Here is an 18,616-nt window from a genome sequence, read left to right on the forward strand (position 1 = left end):
AGGAAAGGGAGAGAGAGAAAGAGAGACAGAGACAGAGCGAGAGACAGAGAGAGGTGGGGGAGGGATCGAGGGAGGAAGAGAAAAAAACATCTATCGATAAATGAGAAGCTGGATAACTCAGTTTGCTAGAGTGCTATAGTGGGCTTCAAGCTGTCTGAAAGCAAGCCAAATCCCTTGTGTGACACTGGGTCAGTCCCGACTACTGGCTCGGAGCCTCAATTTCCCCATATGTAAAACCATAAGTTCATCATCCACCAGGCCACGCAAAAGCGTCGTGGCCTGACCAAAGACCACCCAGACCCCCCTCTACAGCCATCGTTGGGCCCTCAACAAACATGGCGACTGTGCGTGACGTACACTTTCGTCGCCTCCGCGCCCCCCCGAGGGGGTGGCGACACTCAATGACGGCAGCGAGCGGGGCGCATGCGCGGCGGCGGGGCCCGGCCCGCGGCGGCGGCGGGGGTGGCGGCGGCGGCGAAGGGGCTTTTTATCCGCAGTTGCCCAGCTGCGGCTGCCGCGGCGGGATGGTGTAGCTGGGCATCCGGCCAGGCGGCAGGGCGCGGGCCGGGCCAAGGCGGCCTGGAGGGCCGACGCCGCCTGACGAGCTCGGGTACAGGGGCAGCACGCTGAGGGGGCGTCGCCGCCGCCGGCCCCCGGCGCCGCCGCGGGAGGCCGCGCCCGCCATGGCGGCCCGGGCCGTACTGGACGAGTTCACGGCGCCCGCCGAGAAGGCGGCGCTGCTGGAACGGAGCCGCGGCCGCATCGAGGGCCTGTTCGGCGTGAGCCTGGCCGTGCTTGGCGCGCTCGGGGCTGAGGAACCGCTCCCTGCGCGCATCTGGCTGCAGCTCCGCGGGGCGCAAGAAGCGGTGCACAGCGCCAAGGTGAGTCCGGCCGCCGTCCCCGCGCGATCGCCTTCCCCAGCCCGGCCCCCGCGGCCTTCTGTCGATCGGGGTCCCTGGGCGTCCCCACCCCCTTTTTCCCTGCCCTTCCTGCGCTGACCGAGCCAGGCGCGGTGGTGAGAGCGCGGTCTCCCGAGCCTCCGCTCTAGAGCCATGTGACCTTGGGCTAGCGGTTTCATCCCGGGCGCCTCAGTTTCCCCATTTGTAAAGTGGCGCTGACGAAAGCAGCTGACTCGGAAGGCTGTCGCGAGGATTGGAGTAGGTGATGTGCGTAGAGCGCAGAGCGCAGTGGCTGGCAGGCACGGAGTGAACGCGTTGAGAGTGTTGTCTGTTGTTATCTTTCCCCCCAGCCCGCGGACTGGTGCGCAGGGCCTGATGGCTGGGCCCGCAGCCTCCTGGCCTACCACCTCAGCCACTTCTCTCTTCCCAGGTCTCCGCTACAGGGATTCTGAACCTCTTGGGGATGTCAGACCCCTCTGAGAATCTGACAGAACGATCACAGTAGTACAATACTCGGAGAATATCAAAAAGAGATAGGGATGATTAATAATAGTATTAAAAATAGCATTATTCCTTGTATTGATTTTGTGTACCACTAGCATTTATCGAACGGTTGTAGCACATCAGAAGTTATGTTCAATACTTCGGAAGGATTATCGAATTCAGTCCTTAAAAAATCCAGGGAGGTAGATTTTATTATCTTCCTGTTTTTAACAGCTGGGGAAACTGAAACTTTCGAAGAGGTGACTCACCTTCTCTCTAAGTCAGCATTTCACACTTAGACTTACTTCGGGCACCTTCAGCTACTCCCTTCCCTCCCCAAGCCCAAATAGTGCAAGAGTACATCCTCCCCCTCCCGGGGAGCCAGGTTTCTCCAGGTTTTCCCATCGAGTACGTGGGAGAGCCAGGATTCAGACCGAGGGAGTTTGTTTCCAGAGACCTTGCTCTTGATAGCTACCTCCCAGATGCTGAGCACTGGGGGTGGGGATCCATTTTTGGCGTCGTACTTCGGAAATTTCACAGTGCCCTTGAAGAATCTGATTAGCTGTGACTCTTGACTTTCTTAGATTAAAACAGAAGCCTGTATGCTTGCTCTTAGCGCGCTTAGAGGAGGTAGGACACTTAACTGCACGATCCTTCTCCACAGCTTAACTTAAAGCACTGCAGGTGTTGAATCGAGCTTGCTTTCCTGTTCTTGATTGTTTTGAACCAGTTGTCTGGTCTAACTCCTTCCCTGTCCCCTCCTTGTTTTCTCCCCAGCTACCCAATTTCTTCCCACTCCCCAGGGCTAAAAAGTTTGACATGACTAAGTCCTATTATGGCTTCTGAAAGTCTCTTACATGCATTCATTCCTTCCTTTTCCATTATTTTTGCAGCAGTTAAGACCTTCTTTCTTGGTATGTGCCCTCTCCCTTATTTCATTGCCTTCCCTCCCTCCCCAGTACAACTTGCCTTAGACTAATCCTCCCACAAAAAGGCATTCTCCTGCCCTGGGATCTAGTAGAGCCTCCTGTTGCCTATCTCATTCACTCTAAACTTTTCTGATTTACAAAACACTTATTTATTCAACCCCACTTTGTTTTCCTAATTCTCTGCCTTAGCAGCTCTCAGTTTAAATCTCCGCTGTAGTCTGACTAGTCTCACTGCTTTTACTGTGTACTCTGCCTGATCCCAGTTCAGCTTTGCTCAAGGCTCACTGCAAGCATGGAAAGTGCTTCTTTTGCTCTACAGAAAAACCCTGCTGGACCCTCCCAACTCCAGTTGCCTTGCTTGTCCCTGCCATGCAGTTCAGCATAAGCTAATTGGAAAAGGTGTGTCTTACAGTATATTGGTAGCATGTGTCACCTGCCCATTTATCTTTTTGATGTGTGCTACTCATAATCCAACTCTCCCACTTATAAGAAATCCTTTTTTTCCCTTTGAGATTTATGGGGGAAAGTTGAATGCCATACTCAAGGGCTTCTTGTTCTCGTTAATTCATTTTGGAGTGTGTTTTACATTCCTTTAAGGAAGAGAAAACCATTAACTTGATTTTTAAAAATTAAGAACAGAGGGAAGGGGCTTCCCTGGTGGCGCAGTGGTTAAGAATCCGCCTGCCAATGCAGGGGACACGGGTTCGAGCCATGGTCCGGGAAGATCCCACATGCCTCGCAGCAACTAAGCCCATGCGCCACAACTACTGAGCCTGCGCTCTAGAGCCCACAAGCCACAACTACCGAAGCCCGTGCGCCTAGAGCCCGTTCTCTGCAACAAGAGAAGCCACTGCAATGAGAAGCCCGCACACCGCACCAAAGAGTAGCCCCCGCTCGCCACAACTAGAGAAAGCCCACACGCAGCAACGAAGACCCAACAGAGACCAAAAAAATAAATTAAATAAATAAATTAAAAAAAAAAAAAACGGAAGGGAATTCCCTGGCGGTCCAGCGGTTAGGACTCTGTGCTTCCACTGCAGGGGGCACGGCTTCGATCCCTCGTCGGGGAACTAAGATCCCGCATGTCCCATAGTGTGGCTAAAAAAAAAAAAAAATTGAGAACAGGAGAACAATCTTCGGCGTATACAATCTTTTAAGTTAAGCTGGAGGAGGAGAGGGTTTGGGGGAAGGAGGACTTAGAGTAAGGACTTTTCTAAACTAGCTGGTAGAGTCTCCAAGCAGCTTTGTGGGTCCCATCAAGTGGTTCATGTTGTTTTCCTCCTTTAAAAATGTTAGTTCACTACCCTTTAGAAAATGCTTGAGTAGAGGAGAATGTGGAGCTTTAGTTAGTTAGGGCTCCATTCACTGGAGAGAGGTGAGATGGGGCTACTGGTAGAAAGTGATAATGTCCTGGGAAGTTTTTGTTTTTTTAAAAAAGGCACATGCTCTTGAGTGACCACTTTTGTCAGAGGGGAAATTTGTTGGAGGAAGCAGTACTTGAGCTGGGCTTTGAAGATCTGGGAAGATTCCCAGGTAGAGGTGGCTGCAAGCAAGGGCCTTGAAGCCAGAACAACATGGAGTGTCTGGGTAGGAAGAGTCATGCTGCCCTGTGAGAGATGAAGCCTCCAGGGACCCAAATGCTGTGCTAAGGCCACTGGGCCTTATCAGTAGGGAGTCAGTGAGGATTTGGGAGAGGAAGGATTTGCTTGAAACTCTGTATTTGAAGACAGGCAGACCCAACTGTGGAAGGAACTTTGTTCCAGTTTAGAACTGGACATGGGTGGGGTGACACGGTTTTCACTGGGACTTGGCAACTGAGTGGATGCAGGGATTGAGGGAGAGGTTTGAAGCCCTGGTGTCAGGAAGGGTGGTGGATACGTTGTTTGACCTGTAGGTTGGTTGGGACCGGGTAGCCGATACTTAAAGAAAACTTCTGTGCCAGGAAATACACTAGCTGTTGCCTCTGGACCTCAAGGAACCCACAGCCTAGTAGGGGAGAAAGTTGGAAACATTTAAGAGTTGAAGTATGTGCAAGTAATATAGGAGAGGAAGGGTTGTTCTGCCCAGTGGGATGCTGGAGGATGAATGAGAGTTTTCCAGAAGGAAGAGCATGTGCAAAATCACAGGGATATGAAGTAGTCCCGTTTTTCAATGGATTCCTCCAGTGAAGGACAGGAATGGGGGAAGGTGCCAGCTCACAAAGCACGTGCGACCTGCTAAAGAACGTGGGTTTTACCAAGCAGGGAGGCAGCGGAGAGTAATGGAAGGTTGTAAGAACACCAGTGATGCTGTCATTTCAATGCCTCCACCATCAGGTCCATTGTTGGCTACTGATGATATAAGTATAGAAATTGGGGATAAGTGTTTAGAACTTTTATAGCAATGTGACATTACTACAAGGGCTAGAGAAGCAATGTCTGAAAGTGAGAGGGAAACCAAAAGCGGGCATTGTCCATAGGGGCCCAGTGGGAGGGGACTGAAGTCCAAGGTGGTAGACGTCATGGAAACAAAGGAAGTTGAGGATTGAATGTCAGAGAAGAAGTGGAGGCACTGACCACAAAGAAATCGAAGATTCAAAGCAGGGGTGGGATCTTGGAGTCTGGCCTGGGTGAGGAGAGATGAGGCTGAAGAGATCTCAGTCCTGGGGAGTGCAAAGAGTTAGGTCCTTCCCTTAGATCAAAGAGCCCCTGGGACTAGGTGGGGGACTGCGTAGGGAAGTGGCTGGCTGGTTGGAAGGAACGGGTGAACCGAGGTCCTCATGCCCTGTGGGAGAGGGCAGACACTCATGCTCAGTATCAGCTGGTTACACATATGGGCCTAGTGATGTCTGATCTTCTCGCCCAAGGGAAGCCAGTAGTCTGCATTTTGTAATGGGAAATCTGTTTTGTTTTGGTTTTTTGTTTTGTTTTAAGAGGCAGCTAATTTGTTTTGAAAACCATGTATGCTGTGAATTACATCTCAGTAAAAGTTTTGCACTAATACATTCTTTTTAAAGTACACATTCTAAAAAAAGAAAAATAGAAAGCAACCACATATGCTAAACAAAACATGGCAGTGGACCAGATTCAGCTTTTGGACTGCCTTTTTAGGACCTCTGCTTTAGGTAGTAGGAGACAAGATAAGTGAGGATACACATTTTTTTTCCCATTTGGTGAAGTGGGTAATTGAAGGCCTTAATGGCCTATAGTACTGTCTTAGTAAAGTGGGATGCCAGTTTATGCCCAGAGAGGGAGGGTGAGAACTTGAAGACAGTGCAATATGTCAACACAGATACAGTGGAACTGTTGGAGTTGCATTAGAAAAAAACAAAAAAGGACTGTGGACTTGAAGTGAGGGCCAGGGAAGGTTAGGTGGTTTGAATTTATAGTATCACTTGATCCAGAAATTCTCAAGTAGGTGATGATTTCCCCCACTCAGGATGTTGGTGAAGCCAGCACATAAAGACTAAAGGAATCTGAGGTGCAATTGAGCAAGGCAAAACGGGGCCCAGGAACTGTTTCTGAATGGTCAGCCTTATTTGAGCTAGGACAGTCCAAAAATATGCAAGACTTACCTTCTACTGTTAGTGAACTAATAGCTTGAGAGGTTCAGACTGGAGAGGAGTCAGGTGAAGGCAGAAGGGCATAATGAACTGTAAGAATAAAGGGAGGGACAGGACCTTAGACCGTGTCCCCTCCTAGACTCAGGGAATCATGCAGGCAGAGGACAGTTTCAGTAAGTGTTGGAGAATTCTAGAGGTGGTAGTTAAAGAAGCATTTCATAGATCAGAATCTTGGATCTGGAGGAATTCTGAGAACCAAGGGGCGGTACCTCAGTGGTCATGGGTGAAGTGGAAGCGTTCCTTTTAACTTAGAGAAGTGAGAGGCTAAAGGATGGACATGTGAGCCATCTAGAGATAATGCAGTGCTGAGATCATGGAGGTCCATAGCAGGGAATTGGGTGCTAAAGTTAGTTGGTGAGCTAGGAGCCTGTCCTGGAGGTTGACAAACAAAAGAGGAGTAATTGGAAGTAAACAGCATGGCTACTTGTTGTATGGTTTCCCCCTGAACCTTTAGGGTACTGAATTTGCTACCTACAGCTGCCCATCAGGTGGTGTTATTTCAGGCATTACTTCATGGCCGTGAATAGCCACCGTGAAGCATAGCCAGTGACCTACCAAGAACACCGATCTGGAGGACTTATAAGGAGAGTAATTTGGAGGACTCACCAGTCTTAAACATTGAAATTACAATGCACCTGAGAAACTGTGGTAAGGTAGGCTAACATCCAGTCTGCTTTTAATTTGAGAGGAAAAGAAGAGAGGGTCTTATGAAGAGTTGATGATTGTCCTCTACCTGAGTTTTTGCTTGCATATTTGTGGAGTAAGAGAGGAGAAAGATAAGGGTAAAGAAAACGCAATTCCAGTAGAAGTGGCCTGTTACTTCATTGACTTCTGAGGGTTAAGATGGACCCTATATTGTTTTATTTCCTTTTCTGTTAGAAGAACCTGGTACCTGGTTTCATGAATGAATTCTTGAACAGTAGATTTGTTCATGGAGGAAATAATTTATAGATGTAATACTGGGTAGTGACAAGAGTTTTTTGTTTTGATTTTACCAGAAAGGAGGTTGGAGGCCTTTTTGCTTTTTCTAGAATGATAGTTTTTAACTCACCATGGTTGTGAAAATCATCTTCTCAAGAAACAGAGGTTTGTTCAGTCTCTTTTGTGGTTAATATTTTGGGGTTATACCAGAATGTTGAAATAAGGGATACTCACGCTCGTTGTACTAGGGTCAAAGTGATTGCTCATGACTGTAGTTTCCTCTTCCCTATTTGTTTACCAGCTAGTATTACAGGGTTTTAATTAAATCAGGGACAACATTTTGTTCTATGTTGACTTTTTACTAAATTAATATAATTGTATGAAGTTAGAAGGCTTGCATTTCAGAAACAGAATTATAGGGGGGAAATCCTTACAGTAATTAATTAAAGAACTGTTTTTTATGAAAATAAGTTATGTCATATGGAAACAACATAGGAAAATCCTTTTGTTTAAAGAAACTGAATTATTTCTTTTAATTGTTAATTTAAGAGGTTCCTTTGAACTTAGAGAAAGTTTTGTTCAGTCTTAGTGCTTACAGAATTACTTTAATTGATGAATAAGAACTGTGTGGATTCACATCTGAATTTTCTATGTAAAAGTCGGTTGTGATTATGACACCTTTTCATCGAAAATCCCTATCTACCAGTCATCTGGGATCTTTATCCATTCTTGAACCTACGTGTTTAGTTCACTGTATGTTTCATTATTAACCCTGGTATTTTTTAAATTAAGATAATAAAGTCATTACTTTGTTATAATAGGTTAATGCGGATGATATATCTCTAACAGTTAGACTGACAGATAGATAAGGATTTGGCCGCAGTGATAGAAATTATACAAAATGGTTTAGTTTTCTTTCACTCAATAAAAAGTCTTAAGATAAACAACAGTCCAAGGCTGAGCAGTGGTTAGGAGCTGTCAGGGTGAAGGTCTCTGCAGTTGTTTTGGCCTTTCCCTCATGGTCACAGAATACCTACTGCAGCTCCAGCCATCAAGTCTCTATTTCAAGAAGGAAGGAAGAAGCCACAACACCTTTCTACAACACCCCAGCAGACTTTTCCTTATCTCTTTCTGGCCAGAACTATGTCATATAGCCAATACTTGCAGGAAAGAGAGCTAGGAAGTGTTCAGTTTTAACTAGACACATTGCTGCCCTGAAGAAAATCTGGGTTCTGTTTGTTAAAGAAGCAGAACGTGGATATTGGTAGACAACAGGAATGACTGCCACATCATATTATCTACTTCTCAAAATATGCCTTGAATCCTCACCATTTTTTTAGTTTTGTTTTTGTAAATAGGAATTTTTTAAATGAGTACTTTATTTTTTGTTTTTAATTAAAATGTAATCCCTAAAGATACAAGGTGAGCACATGTCAAGCATTTATTTATAACTCATTTTTGAGGGAACTAGCTGGATAGGAAAACTGGTTCAAGGAACAGTACAGGAAATGAATATAGGTACTGAAAAAGAATGTTGAAATAAGACTGCTAGATTGGATACAAAACTTTTCACGTCCTACAGGATAATGAAACAGTAATTTGGGGGTTGTCACAGAAATCATATGTGTCTTTACTGGACAAAAATATGCAAGTTAAATGTGTAATTTCACAGATTCTGGGCCTTTTTCAATATAAATAGTATGTCAAACAAAAAACACATTCCGCTAGAGCATACAAACATGGGCGAGCTTTTTCTGTAAAGGGCCAGGCGATAAATAGTTTCAGACTTTATGAACCATACAGGGTCTCTGTCTCATATTCTTTGTTTTTGCTTTTTACAACCCTTTAAAAGGTAAAAACAATTCTTAGGGCCCGTACAAAAATAGTTTGAAGGCTGGATTTACACTGTCCAGTGTATTGCCACTACCACATGTGGCTGTTTAATTAAAATTCAGTGAAATTAAATATTCATTTCCTCAGTTGTATTTCACGTGCTCAGTGGCCATGATGTAGCTATTGGATACCAATTTGTACAGTGCAGATACAGAACATATGTCATTACAGAAAGTTCTATTGGACAGTGCTGCCCTAGCTATGAAATAATCCTTGGTCGGGCCTGCTAGACAGTTCTCGAGTATGACACTGAGAGAGCATGCAGCTATTCTTTTACCTTACTTCCAGAGTTTCTGTAATTTGTGTTAATTGTGCCCTTGTAGTTATAAATAGCCTCAAAGATTACTCTTGATCACACACACACACACACACACACACACACATATATATGCATGTAGACTAGCCTGATTGTATATAGAGTATGGCAAGAGGTATTAGCAATTACTAACACTAGAGAATTATCCTCTCTGGAAATTTCATAAGGAACCTTAGGTTACCTTTTCAGTAGCTGGGTGGTTTTCATTTGTTTTTGGTTTTAGTTGCCTCTTTTGTCTCTTCTATTTTAAAGCTAGGAAGCAAATCTCCAAAAAAAATCAAGAAAATCATCTCTACATACTTCACCTGTAGCATTTATACATTTGGATGAATGCTTCTCTCCTCAAGATTCCCAAAATATGCTAAAATTTCTTGCCTGCCAGGCAGGGACTTTCTTTATACTGCATGCCACAGAGTAGGTACCACCAGAGCAGTATCCTGAGTTGGTTCCATAGATGAACTACAATCCTTGTTTTTTAATAGTAACCTTGCCATACCTGATTAAGTGAGGTTTATTCTTAAATATGACATTCTAATTATGGTCTGTGTTGCACAATGAATTTGTCTAATTTTGTCCTAGTAAAAGGGAGGACAGATTCTTAATGATCCTGAGCAAGTAACTACATTGCCATGGAAAGTAAAGAGACTCAGTAGAAGTAGACCAAGCTTCCCTTTTGATTTGACACAGTTAATAAGTGTTTGTGATTTAAGAAATTCAGAGTAACCCAATGAAATTAATAGTTTTAGCATCCTTATAAGGTGAAAGTCAAATCTTTGTGATCGATTGCCTGGGGACCTTTGCGAAACATCAAAGATAGTTTAGGTGTAAAAGACATTCAGAGTGGTATACTACATAGCAATAGAAAAGAGCAAATTACTGAGACATGCAGTAATGTGGATGGATCTCAAAAATAGTATGCCAAGTGAAAAAAGCCATACACAAAAGAGTGCATACTAATTCTATATGTGACATACTAAGCAAGACAAGAATTGTGTAATTATGGTGGGGAAAAAAATCAGAATAATTAGAACAGAGCAACTGGAAAAACACATTAAATACAGACTAGGTATTAGATGATACTAAGGAATTATTGTTCATTTTCTTGGGTGCAGTAATGACATTGTGGTTATACTAAAAAGAAAACATGTGTAATGTGTGTGTTTATGCTTGGCGTCTCTCACTTGGAAATTAGCCATGTATCCAAAGAGTGTCCATTAGTTAACCATTTACTGTTGGTCCAACCAGGGTCTTAAAGTTAACTAAGGATGTTGGAAATTATGCTTAAGCTGACAAATACTGAGCAGCATAACTTCTGATATCAAAAAATGTAGCAGTGTTATAATTCAATTTAGTTTAATGTATAAATTTTTATTTTTCATAATCAGTCTCTTCATGAAAGAAAACTTTTAAGTTAAAAAAATCTTATGATGCATTGTACTCTGCACTGATAAAATCAGAGAAAGGCCATCTATTTTTAGATTAGCATTAAAATTATCAAGTCAGATTGATTTGTCCAAGGATTTTTTTTTTTTTTTTTTTTTTTTTTTTGGCCATGTCTTGCGGCCTGCAGGATCTTAGTTCCCCAACCAGGGGACCAGGGATTGAACCTGGGCCACAGCAGTGAATGCGCTGCTTCCTAACCACTGGACCGCCAGGGAATTCCCTAAGGATTATTTTTATTACATGAATTTGGATTCTAAATACAGATGCCTTTGAAGTTTCAGCTTCTGTGCATTTTGCATTTTTTCTCTTTTGTCCTTAAAAAGCTAACACATTATAAGTTTGGATGTTTAGTTTCTTTATTTTCTAGGAGTTCTAGATATATAGATTTATGTAAAAGCTTGTTCTCTATAAACCAATTCGAACAGAAATTCTTTTTTTTTTTGCGGTACGCGGGCCTCTCACTGTTGTGGCCTCTCCCGTTGTGGAGCACAGGCTCCAGACGCGCAGGCTCAGCGGCCATGGCTCACGGGCCCAGCCGCTCCGCGGCACGTGGGATCGTCCCGGACCGGGGCACAAACCCGTGTCCCCTGCATCTGCAGGCAGACTCTCAACCACTGCGCCACCAGGGAAGCCCCGAACAGAAATTCTTTAAGAAACTTTATTATCTACTTTATTAATAACCCCTGGAGATAAGAACATATTTCACATTCACACCATGAAGAAGTAAAGGCTTTTTCTCATTTATAGAGACAGACACACAGAGAGCTTTCAGCTTTGGTTCCCTAATTGTAGCCACAGGTCGAAAGTAATCCAAAAACACAAAACTGGCCCAGATTTCATAAGGGCTGTTCTTCTGTCAGTAGTCCTGAGACATGTTCTTGCACAAACAGAAGAACAGAAAAGGCTAAAACCAGATTTTCCTGTAGTCTCTCATGCCACAGAAAGTGGATCCCTGTTATCTGGTGACAGATCGCCCCATGGTCAGACTGTAAAACTCAGATTCCTGCAAACTAGATTCATGTGTGAGACTGACCTGGTAGTCTGTAGCCACTTGGTCCCTGAGGCAGTGTGGAAACGGACATGTGGCGAAGAACCATAAAGTGAAAACACAAAATCAGAAGAGAAAAGAACAAGGTAACAGCATTAGTAAAATTCACTTCCTGCTTGGGATTCACTCTAGGAGCCCAAATTAGGTAAACCTGGGCTCCCAGAGCCAATGAGGTACCCTTCTTGGGCCACTCAGTTTAATAGCTCCAAGCAGGTGAGCTCACTTGGACATCTCCATTGGTCCTACAAGACTGCCAAAGTGAAAATTTATTTTAAAAGTTATAAACATGACTTTCAGACAGTCAGGTATCTCATAAATGAGGGAACCGAAAGGAATGGAAAGGTGTTTCAAAGAGCTTTTGAGGATCTGATTATTTGAGGCTCTGAGTATCTGCACCAAAATAAAAGAAATGATGGAATAGAATTGCTTGTAGATATAAACTGGCTAATATCTTACAAAGCAGTGAAGTTATAACCATTTCTACCAGATGGAGATAATTGGCATCTCTGCTGGACAGAAATCTACATTTTGACATGTAGCATCACAGTCCGGGCCCTAATCAATAATAAATGGTGTGTAAGACAAAGGTACATTTCCCAGAGAAGTAAATCATCTTTGGGTGGGCGAAAGAGAGTGCTCCGTTGTGATTGAGAGGCCGTCCTTTTGCCATATTTAGAAGTGTTTGATAATTTTTCTTAATGTTATGCAATCTATTAAAATGAACACCCTCCCCAACTTTTTTGTCATTTGGCCACACTCTCTCTTAAACAATGTTACGCACATCATTGATACTACTAGGCTGGATGTCAGCCTGTGTTCCCAAACTTCCTAATTCCTGTTTTGACATGTATTTGTTAGACATTTATTGATTGATTTCAGGTCTTCTCAACAGTGGCACTATTGACATTTTGGTCAGCTAATACTTTGGTTGTAGGGGGTTGTAATGTACGCTGCAGGATGTTTAGCAGCATCTCTGGCCTCTACCCCCAAGGTGCCAGGAGCACCTCTTCAGTTGTGACAACCAGAATTGTGTCCTGACATTGCTAGTTCCCCCAGGAAGAGCAGAAACACCTCTGGTTAAAACCAAGGCCAGTACCCACACTGTCTGGGAGAGTTATGATAAATGCTCTTGTTTAAATAATAAGATACTGTTGTGTGTAGAAAACAGATTAACATCCTCCCACCCCATTTTTGCCAGTTCTTGAAGGAAGGGTTAAATTAGGCTCCAAAAATAAGAAAACATGCTGAAGTCCAAACCAACAAAGACTTTGAGTATAATTCTGAGGATCTTGAACATTAATCCTTCGCAGTGAGGAGCTTTAGAAAGTATTTGAGTAAGGAGGTGAAGGGTGTGCTTTCAGGCATAGCTTTTATACTGTTACAAGGCAGTGGAGTGGGACAAGACTGGCAACAGAAAGAAGAGGTTAGTGTTGGTTGTAGTGTTCACATGCAACTAGGTTTGTGAAGGAAGAGGAAAGAAAGCTTTGAATCTAGGCATCTACGTTTCATAGAAAGGAACTTGGACCAAAGATGGAGTGGAGGAGAGCTGAGAGCTCTGATTCAGACCTGTAAAGTTTGAGGCACTTGTGGGATAGGTAGAAATGCCCAGGGGATAGTCTGCAGCCTAACAGTATTAAAGGCTAGAGGTGGACATTTGGAGTTACCATCAGAGAAATAAAATTTACGGTTGGAACTTGAAAAGCCTATTAGAGTATAATTGAGGGAGAGGACCAAGACAGAACCTCACGGAATATCTGCATTTAATGTACAGTAGGAAAAGGCAGCAAAGGATTTGGGAGGATAGTCAGAAAGATAGGAAGTAAGGACAGCTAGTGGTATCTCAGAAGTGTGGAAGGGAAAGAACTTGTCAAGAGTTGGTCAACGGTAGATATCGTGCCACCTACCAAGTAAGTAGAGAGCCCACGTAGGAGAGTACAGAGAAAAGGGCCTTTGGGTTTGGCATTAGTTGTCATTCAGGAAAGTGGTTTCAGCTTGAGTGGGGGCAGAATCCAGATTTCAAGGGGTTGACAGGGAAAGGGCTTTAGGCTACTTTTTCAAAAAGTGTGAAGATGAAAAGACTGAGTGGTTGCATGCATAGGCAGTCGGGCTGAGGGAAGTGTTCTGGGGGATCAGGAAGGCTCACGCATGTTTGTAGACAGAGGGACGGGGTAGGTGGCTAAAGGGGGAGGGATGAATCAAGGTCTGGGAGAATGGCATGGCTTTGAAGCAGAAGCAAGGAGAAGAATTTGTGAAAGGTAGAATTTTTAGATGAAAACAGAGAGGCAGTCAAAGGAATTCATATCTGTTGGCCTCCAGGCTCTGGTAAAATAACATCTTTTACGAAGAGTGAGAAAATTGACAGAAATGAGGTTGGGGACCTGAAGACATTATTTGGGTAAGAGCGAAGATAAGTTGCTCAGGAGAGCTGAAAGTTTTGGAAGCTGTAGAATTTCAGAGATTTACAGATGTAATGGGGATGAGGTCTAGGGCAGAGTGTGGCCCCTGGTCTGTCTCCAGAAGTAGACTCAGAGCGAGCATACAGGGAAGTCCCTGTGGGGCAGTTAAGTTGCTCCTCCTGGGGAAGAGCTCGGTCGGCATTTTGGAAATAAGATTGAGGAGAAAGATGGATCAGAAAGCAAATGTTGGAAATGCATTGGAAAAATGACTAAAATGGTTATTTTTATTTTATAGTGATATTATTAATGTAGGTGACCAGATAGAGACATGTTATCTTAACAGGTTAAAATGGACCTGTTACAGATATGTAGGTAATGATATTAAAAGTTTGTTTTATCTAAGGCACTATGGTGCTTCTAATTTATGTACGCTCTGTAGGACTCATATGTCAAAGTCTAAAAATCATATTAATCCTCCTTTCTTTTCTCTTAGAGATAACATATATCACCATTTATGCGAGAGTATCTTAAGTTATAAGAAATCTTTAGAATCCTGAAGTGTGCAGCCAAAGCAGAGAACTACTGGTCCGAACAGTTTTAGAAATCTATCTGTAATGTATTAGGAGCCTCCTTGCCTTTGTAGTTTCTCCCTTCTCCTTGATTTGTGGTGGACTTGAGTATCTTCGGTTATATTTGTGCCAGGGTGCAGTTATGCTCCTGGCAGCTGCCAGAGCGTGTCAGTTCTACACTCATGATAGATGATCTCAAGTTGCTATGTTTTTTAACCATTATGTCTTCCTTATTTTTGCACTTGTGCTGTCAATTATCATTTGCTGTTGCGTGCTCTGCAGGTAGCAGCACCCTATGCTGTTTCTTTTATATTTTCATTCAGCTGCTTCAAACCCTGTGCAATCTGGGAGACAATCTGATAAAGTCCCTGAAGTGTGTGCCCATAAATAAGAGGTGGTAGATAGTGAAGAGTGGTGCCAAGAACCCTTTCCCCAGGTCAAACCTGCAGACTCTTGAATAGCCACTTTGATCCTTTCTGGTTTTAGCTATGTTCTGAATGGCAGGGGTTGCCAGGAGCTTCTCTCTGATTCGTGAATTGTTATATAGTTGAGAAGAGCTGAATTTGTAGAAAGTAGAATAACAGAAATTCATTTTGCCATACGAAAGGGAAGTTACTGTTGTGTATATTATATGCCCCCCCTTTTTTCTTAAAATCCTGAGTAAAGTAAAACAATATATGAATGCTGCAGGATGGAGGGGAAACAATTTTGACTAACATTCAAATGTTCAGGTACCAAATCCAGCCAAATGCAAATGATGACTACATAGATCCACAGAATCTTTCTTACCAATACAACTGATGGCCAGACATTTTTGTAACACTCTATGCCTGTATACTTTATTGCTCACTCCTGAACTGGAGTATAGAAATCAATTGTTGCTATTAGTAATTTCCCAAGAGTAAATTGTTAATGAAAAAATTGAATCTGAATCTCAAGGGATAATTACTCATTCCTCTTAGGGGACACACAAAAAGGAGTTTTGGGTATGTGAAGCTATAACAAGCTCCTAGCACAGCTCTTCCTCAAATCTATGCAGTTAATCTTGCATTAATAGTTTTGGTTACTTGGGGGATAATGTCAGACAGCTGTGCTTGTATTGGGCACTTCTCTGCCAGTCTTCCTAGTGCTTACACAATAGGAGCTCTCCTGAGGCCCTCTGTAATCTTGTCATACAGCATCACAGCATGTTATGCATCCACTTTTAAACTTTTTTATTAAAATTAGGAAGTAGGGAATGTAATAAAATAATATATGCACATGGTTAAAACAAATCAAGTACTAGAGTTTTTATTAAGAATAGCAGTCCCTTTGCTTCTACCCCACCCTAGCTTCCTGAAGGTAACTACTTCGCATTGTTTTTAGCTGTTTGTTCTGATGTTTACCTAAATAATTATAAATACTATACTGCTATTTCTTATCAATATTAGGCATTATGCACTTTCTTTACGATAAATGATGAGGCAAAAACTAGGCCCATTTTCTCAATTGCTATGGTCTGGATATTTGTGTCTCCTCAAAATTAATGAATGTTGAAATCCTCATGCCCGATGTGGTGGTATTAGGAGAATAGGGCCTTTGGGGGGTGATTAGGTCATGAGGACAGAACCCCCATGGATGAGATTAATACCCTTAGAAAAGAGGCTTGAGAGAGCTCCATTGCCCCTTCCACCATGTGAGGACACAACAAGAAGTCCACAGTCTGGAAGAGGGCCCTCACCCGACCGTGCTGTCACTCTGATTTTGGACTTCGAGCCTCCAGAGCTGAAAGAAATATCTGTTGTTTATAAGCCACTCAGTATGGCATTTTGTTACAGTAGCCCAAACAGACTAAGACACCAACATAGTTTTTTGTTTGTTTGGTTTTTGGTTTTTTTAGTTAAAGCAAGAAACAGGTTTATATAATTATGACATATAAATACTACTTGTTGCAAGGCCAAGTACTTTATTATATTACATTATGTTCTCTTTCTGGTATAGCTTTTAATTTTTCCTGGGATTTTTATCTGCCCTTTTCTTACCTACTTATGAAATTTGCTTTAAACATCCCTAATATTTTACAAATATTCCTTTACATCTTAAGATATAAATATTTCTTTATATCTTAACTATTCTTTAAGCCTCTTTTTCTGGGAGAACACCCCTGGAGTCCTCTTCCCTCCTCCAGTCAGCTGGTTGCTCAGCTTATCTGCCGCATGGCTAAAATCTGTGGACTCCTATTTGCCACTCTTGGATGGAATTTACTAATTACTTTATCTCTCATACTTTTGGTGGCCTTCATCTTAAAATAGTTTCTCAAGAAAAGAATCCATGGGAGTAATTTTCTCAGCCTTTGGCATGCTAGAAATGTCTTTATTCTGCTTTATATTTGGTATGTAATGTGGATGTTATAGAATTATAGATTGAAGATCATTTTCCCTTAGCATTTTGAATGCATTGCTACCCTGTTTTCCCTGACTATCCAGACTTGCTACTGAGAATTTGACATTCTGATTATCATTCCTTTATGTGTGCCCTATTCCCACCCCGCCCACAGGATTTTTCTCTAGTGGGCCTTTAAAAAGTAATCATGCTTGGATATTCTGTGGACCCTTTCAAGGTGGGATCTGGGTGCACTGGCTCCCAAACAAGATTTAATGTAACTTTTTTCACTAATGCATGGGGTCTTATGCATTTTAGTTCCAGGAAATGATTTGTGTTATTTCTTTATTAAGTGCCATTCTGTCTTTTTGGAATGCCAGTTATTTGGACTTAGGATATCCTAGATGGACGTTTAAAGTTTCTTTTCTCTCATTTCTTTCTTTTTCTGATACTTTTGGAGGCATTTTGTCCACTTTGTCTTTTGGTTCTTCTATTGACTCTGTTTTGGCCATCATGTTCGTAATTTGCTAGTGCTCTTATTCTAATTATTTTTTTCTTAGCATTTTGATATCTGTTTTATGAATTCATTATCATCTTATATCTGTTTGAAAGCAGTAATTAAAATTCTGTTTAAGTTTTCTACCCTGCATTACCTACTTTCCTCCAGTTTTTCTCTATTTTGCGTTCTGCTTTATTGGTTTCTGTCTTCATATTTGCCAGACTTTCTTCTGACATGGGTTTTTTTTTTTTAATGTTTCGTACTAAATCTGAAAAGCCAGTTGGAAGCCTTGTGTCTGGGCAGGATCTGTTGATAAGTGGCCTTTACCTTGGATCAATTAGAGAATTAGCCGTTGTTTGAGAGGATATTTTTTTTTTGGAAGTCTGTTATCTGGAGAAGAAAGCTCTTCTTTCCAGGCTGGCTCACTGTTGCTGGCATTCCACTGAGTGGATGTAATCCACTTTTTCTTATCCAGTGGCTGCATAGTAGTCAGCAGTATTTGACTCCTGTGAATTCAACCATACACTTACTTAAGCTAAACAGGCAGCATCATTTACATATTAGCAGGCAGCAGGGAGCAGCTCCAGTTCTGAGTAAGATAGACTCTACCCTGCCAGTCCTGTGAATATAGTGATAAAACCTGGACAGAATGCATGGAACAGGTATTTAAGGACTCTGAAAAGTAAACAGTAGCAGGCAGATTGGGAAAGAAAACCAGAATTCACAGTACCACCAAACCAGTAGTGAGTTTACCATTTTTTCCATTGTTATCTCTCAGCCTGAACTCAATACAGCCTAATGTGGAAGTGGAAATGGGCACCAGGGCACAAAAGGAGCACCTGGAGAAGCCCTCTAGTTTAACTCAAGGGGCAGAAAATGGAGCATGTAATACTGTGCAAAAATCCGTTTTTGTTTTTCTTCATTCCATTGCACACCAGTTTCCAAACAGTCCTATGATGGTGGCAGTGGGAGCTTGCAGGACTCAAAATTCTGAAGGAGGAGAACCTTCCTCTCTGATAGGTGGGGTTGTGGTTCCAGGAGGATGGGGCCAGTGTCATTGCTTTCTCTTCCTCTCTGTCCTTTGGATGGACCAGGCACAGTTGCAGAAGTGTAAGGCAAAGTGGGGTAACCAAAGCCCCATCTTTCTGACTGGAGGACTGAAAAGAAGAGCGCAGGGAAGCAGAAAACACTAGAAAGATGGCAGAGAGGGAGGAGCTCAGGAAAATGACTCCATAAAAGTTGTGTGTGATCTCCTAGG

General features: G+C 42.7%; 1 protein-coding gene across 2 annotated transcripts in view; it reads left to right on the plus strand.

Annotated features, from left to right (window-relative positions):
- Nucleotides 1–437: 437 nt before the first annotated feature.
- N4BP1 (NEDD4 binding protein 1) overlaps nucleotides 438–18,616 on the plus strand; it is a 48,078-nt gene continuing 29,899 nt past the window's right edge. The window contains exon 1 of one of the 2 annotated variants that reach the window (XM_029201835.1): nucleotides 438–881. In XM_029201835.1, coding sequence (XP_029057668.1) covers nucleotides 684–881 — 198 coding nt within the window. In that variant the 5' untranslated portion in view covers nucleotides 438–683. The remainder of the gene's footprint in view (nucleotides 882–18,616) is intronic. The other variant, XM_029201828.1, reaches the window with a different exon arrangement.

Source organism: Monodon monoceros, unplaced genomic scaffold, assembly GCF_005190385.1.
Source record: "Monodon monoceros isolate NGI ecotype Baffin Bay Population unplaced genomic scaffold, NGI_Narwhal_1 Super_Scaffold_10, whole genome shotgun sequence".
Classification (NCBI taxonomy): domain Eukaryota; kingdom Metazoa; phylum Chordata; class Mammalia; order Artiodactyla; family Monodontidae; genus Monodon; species Monodon monoceros.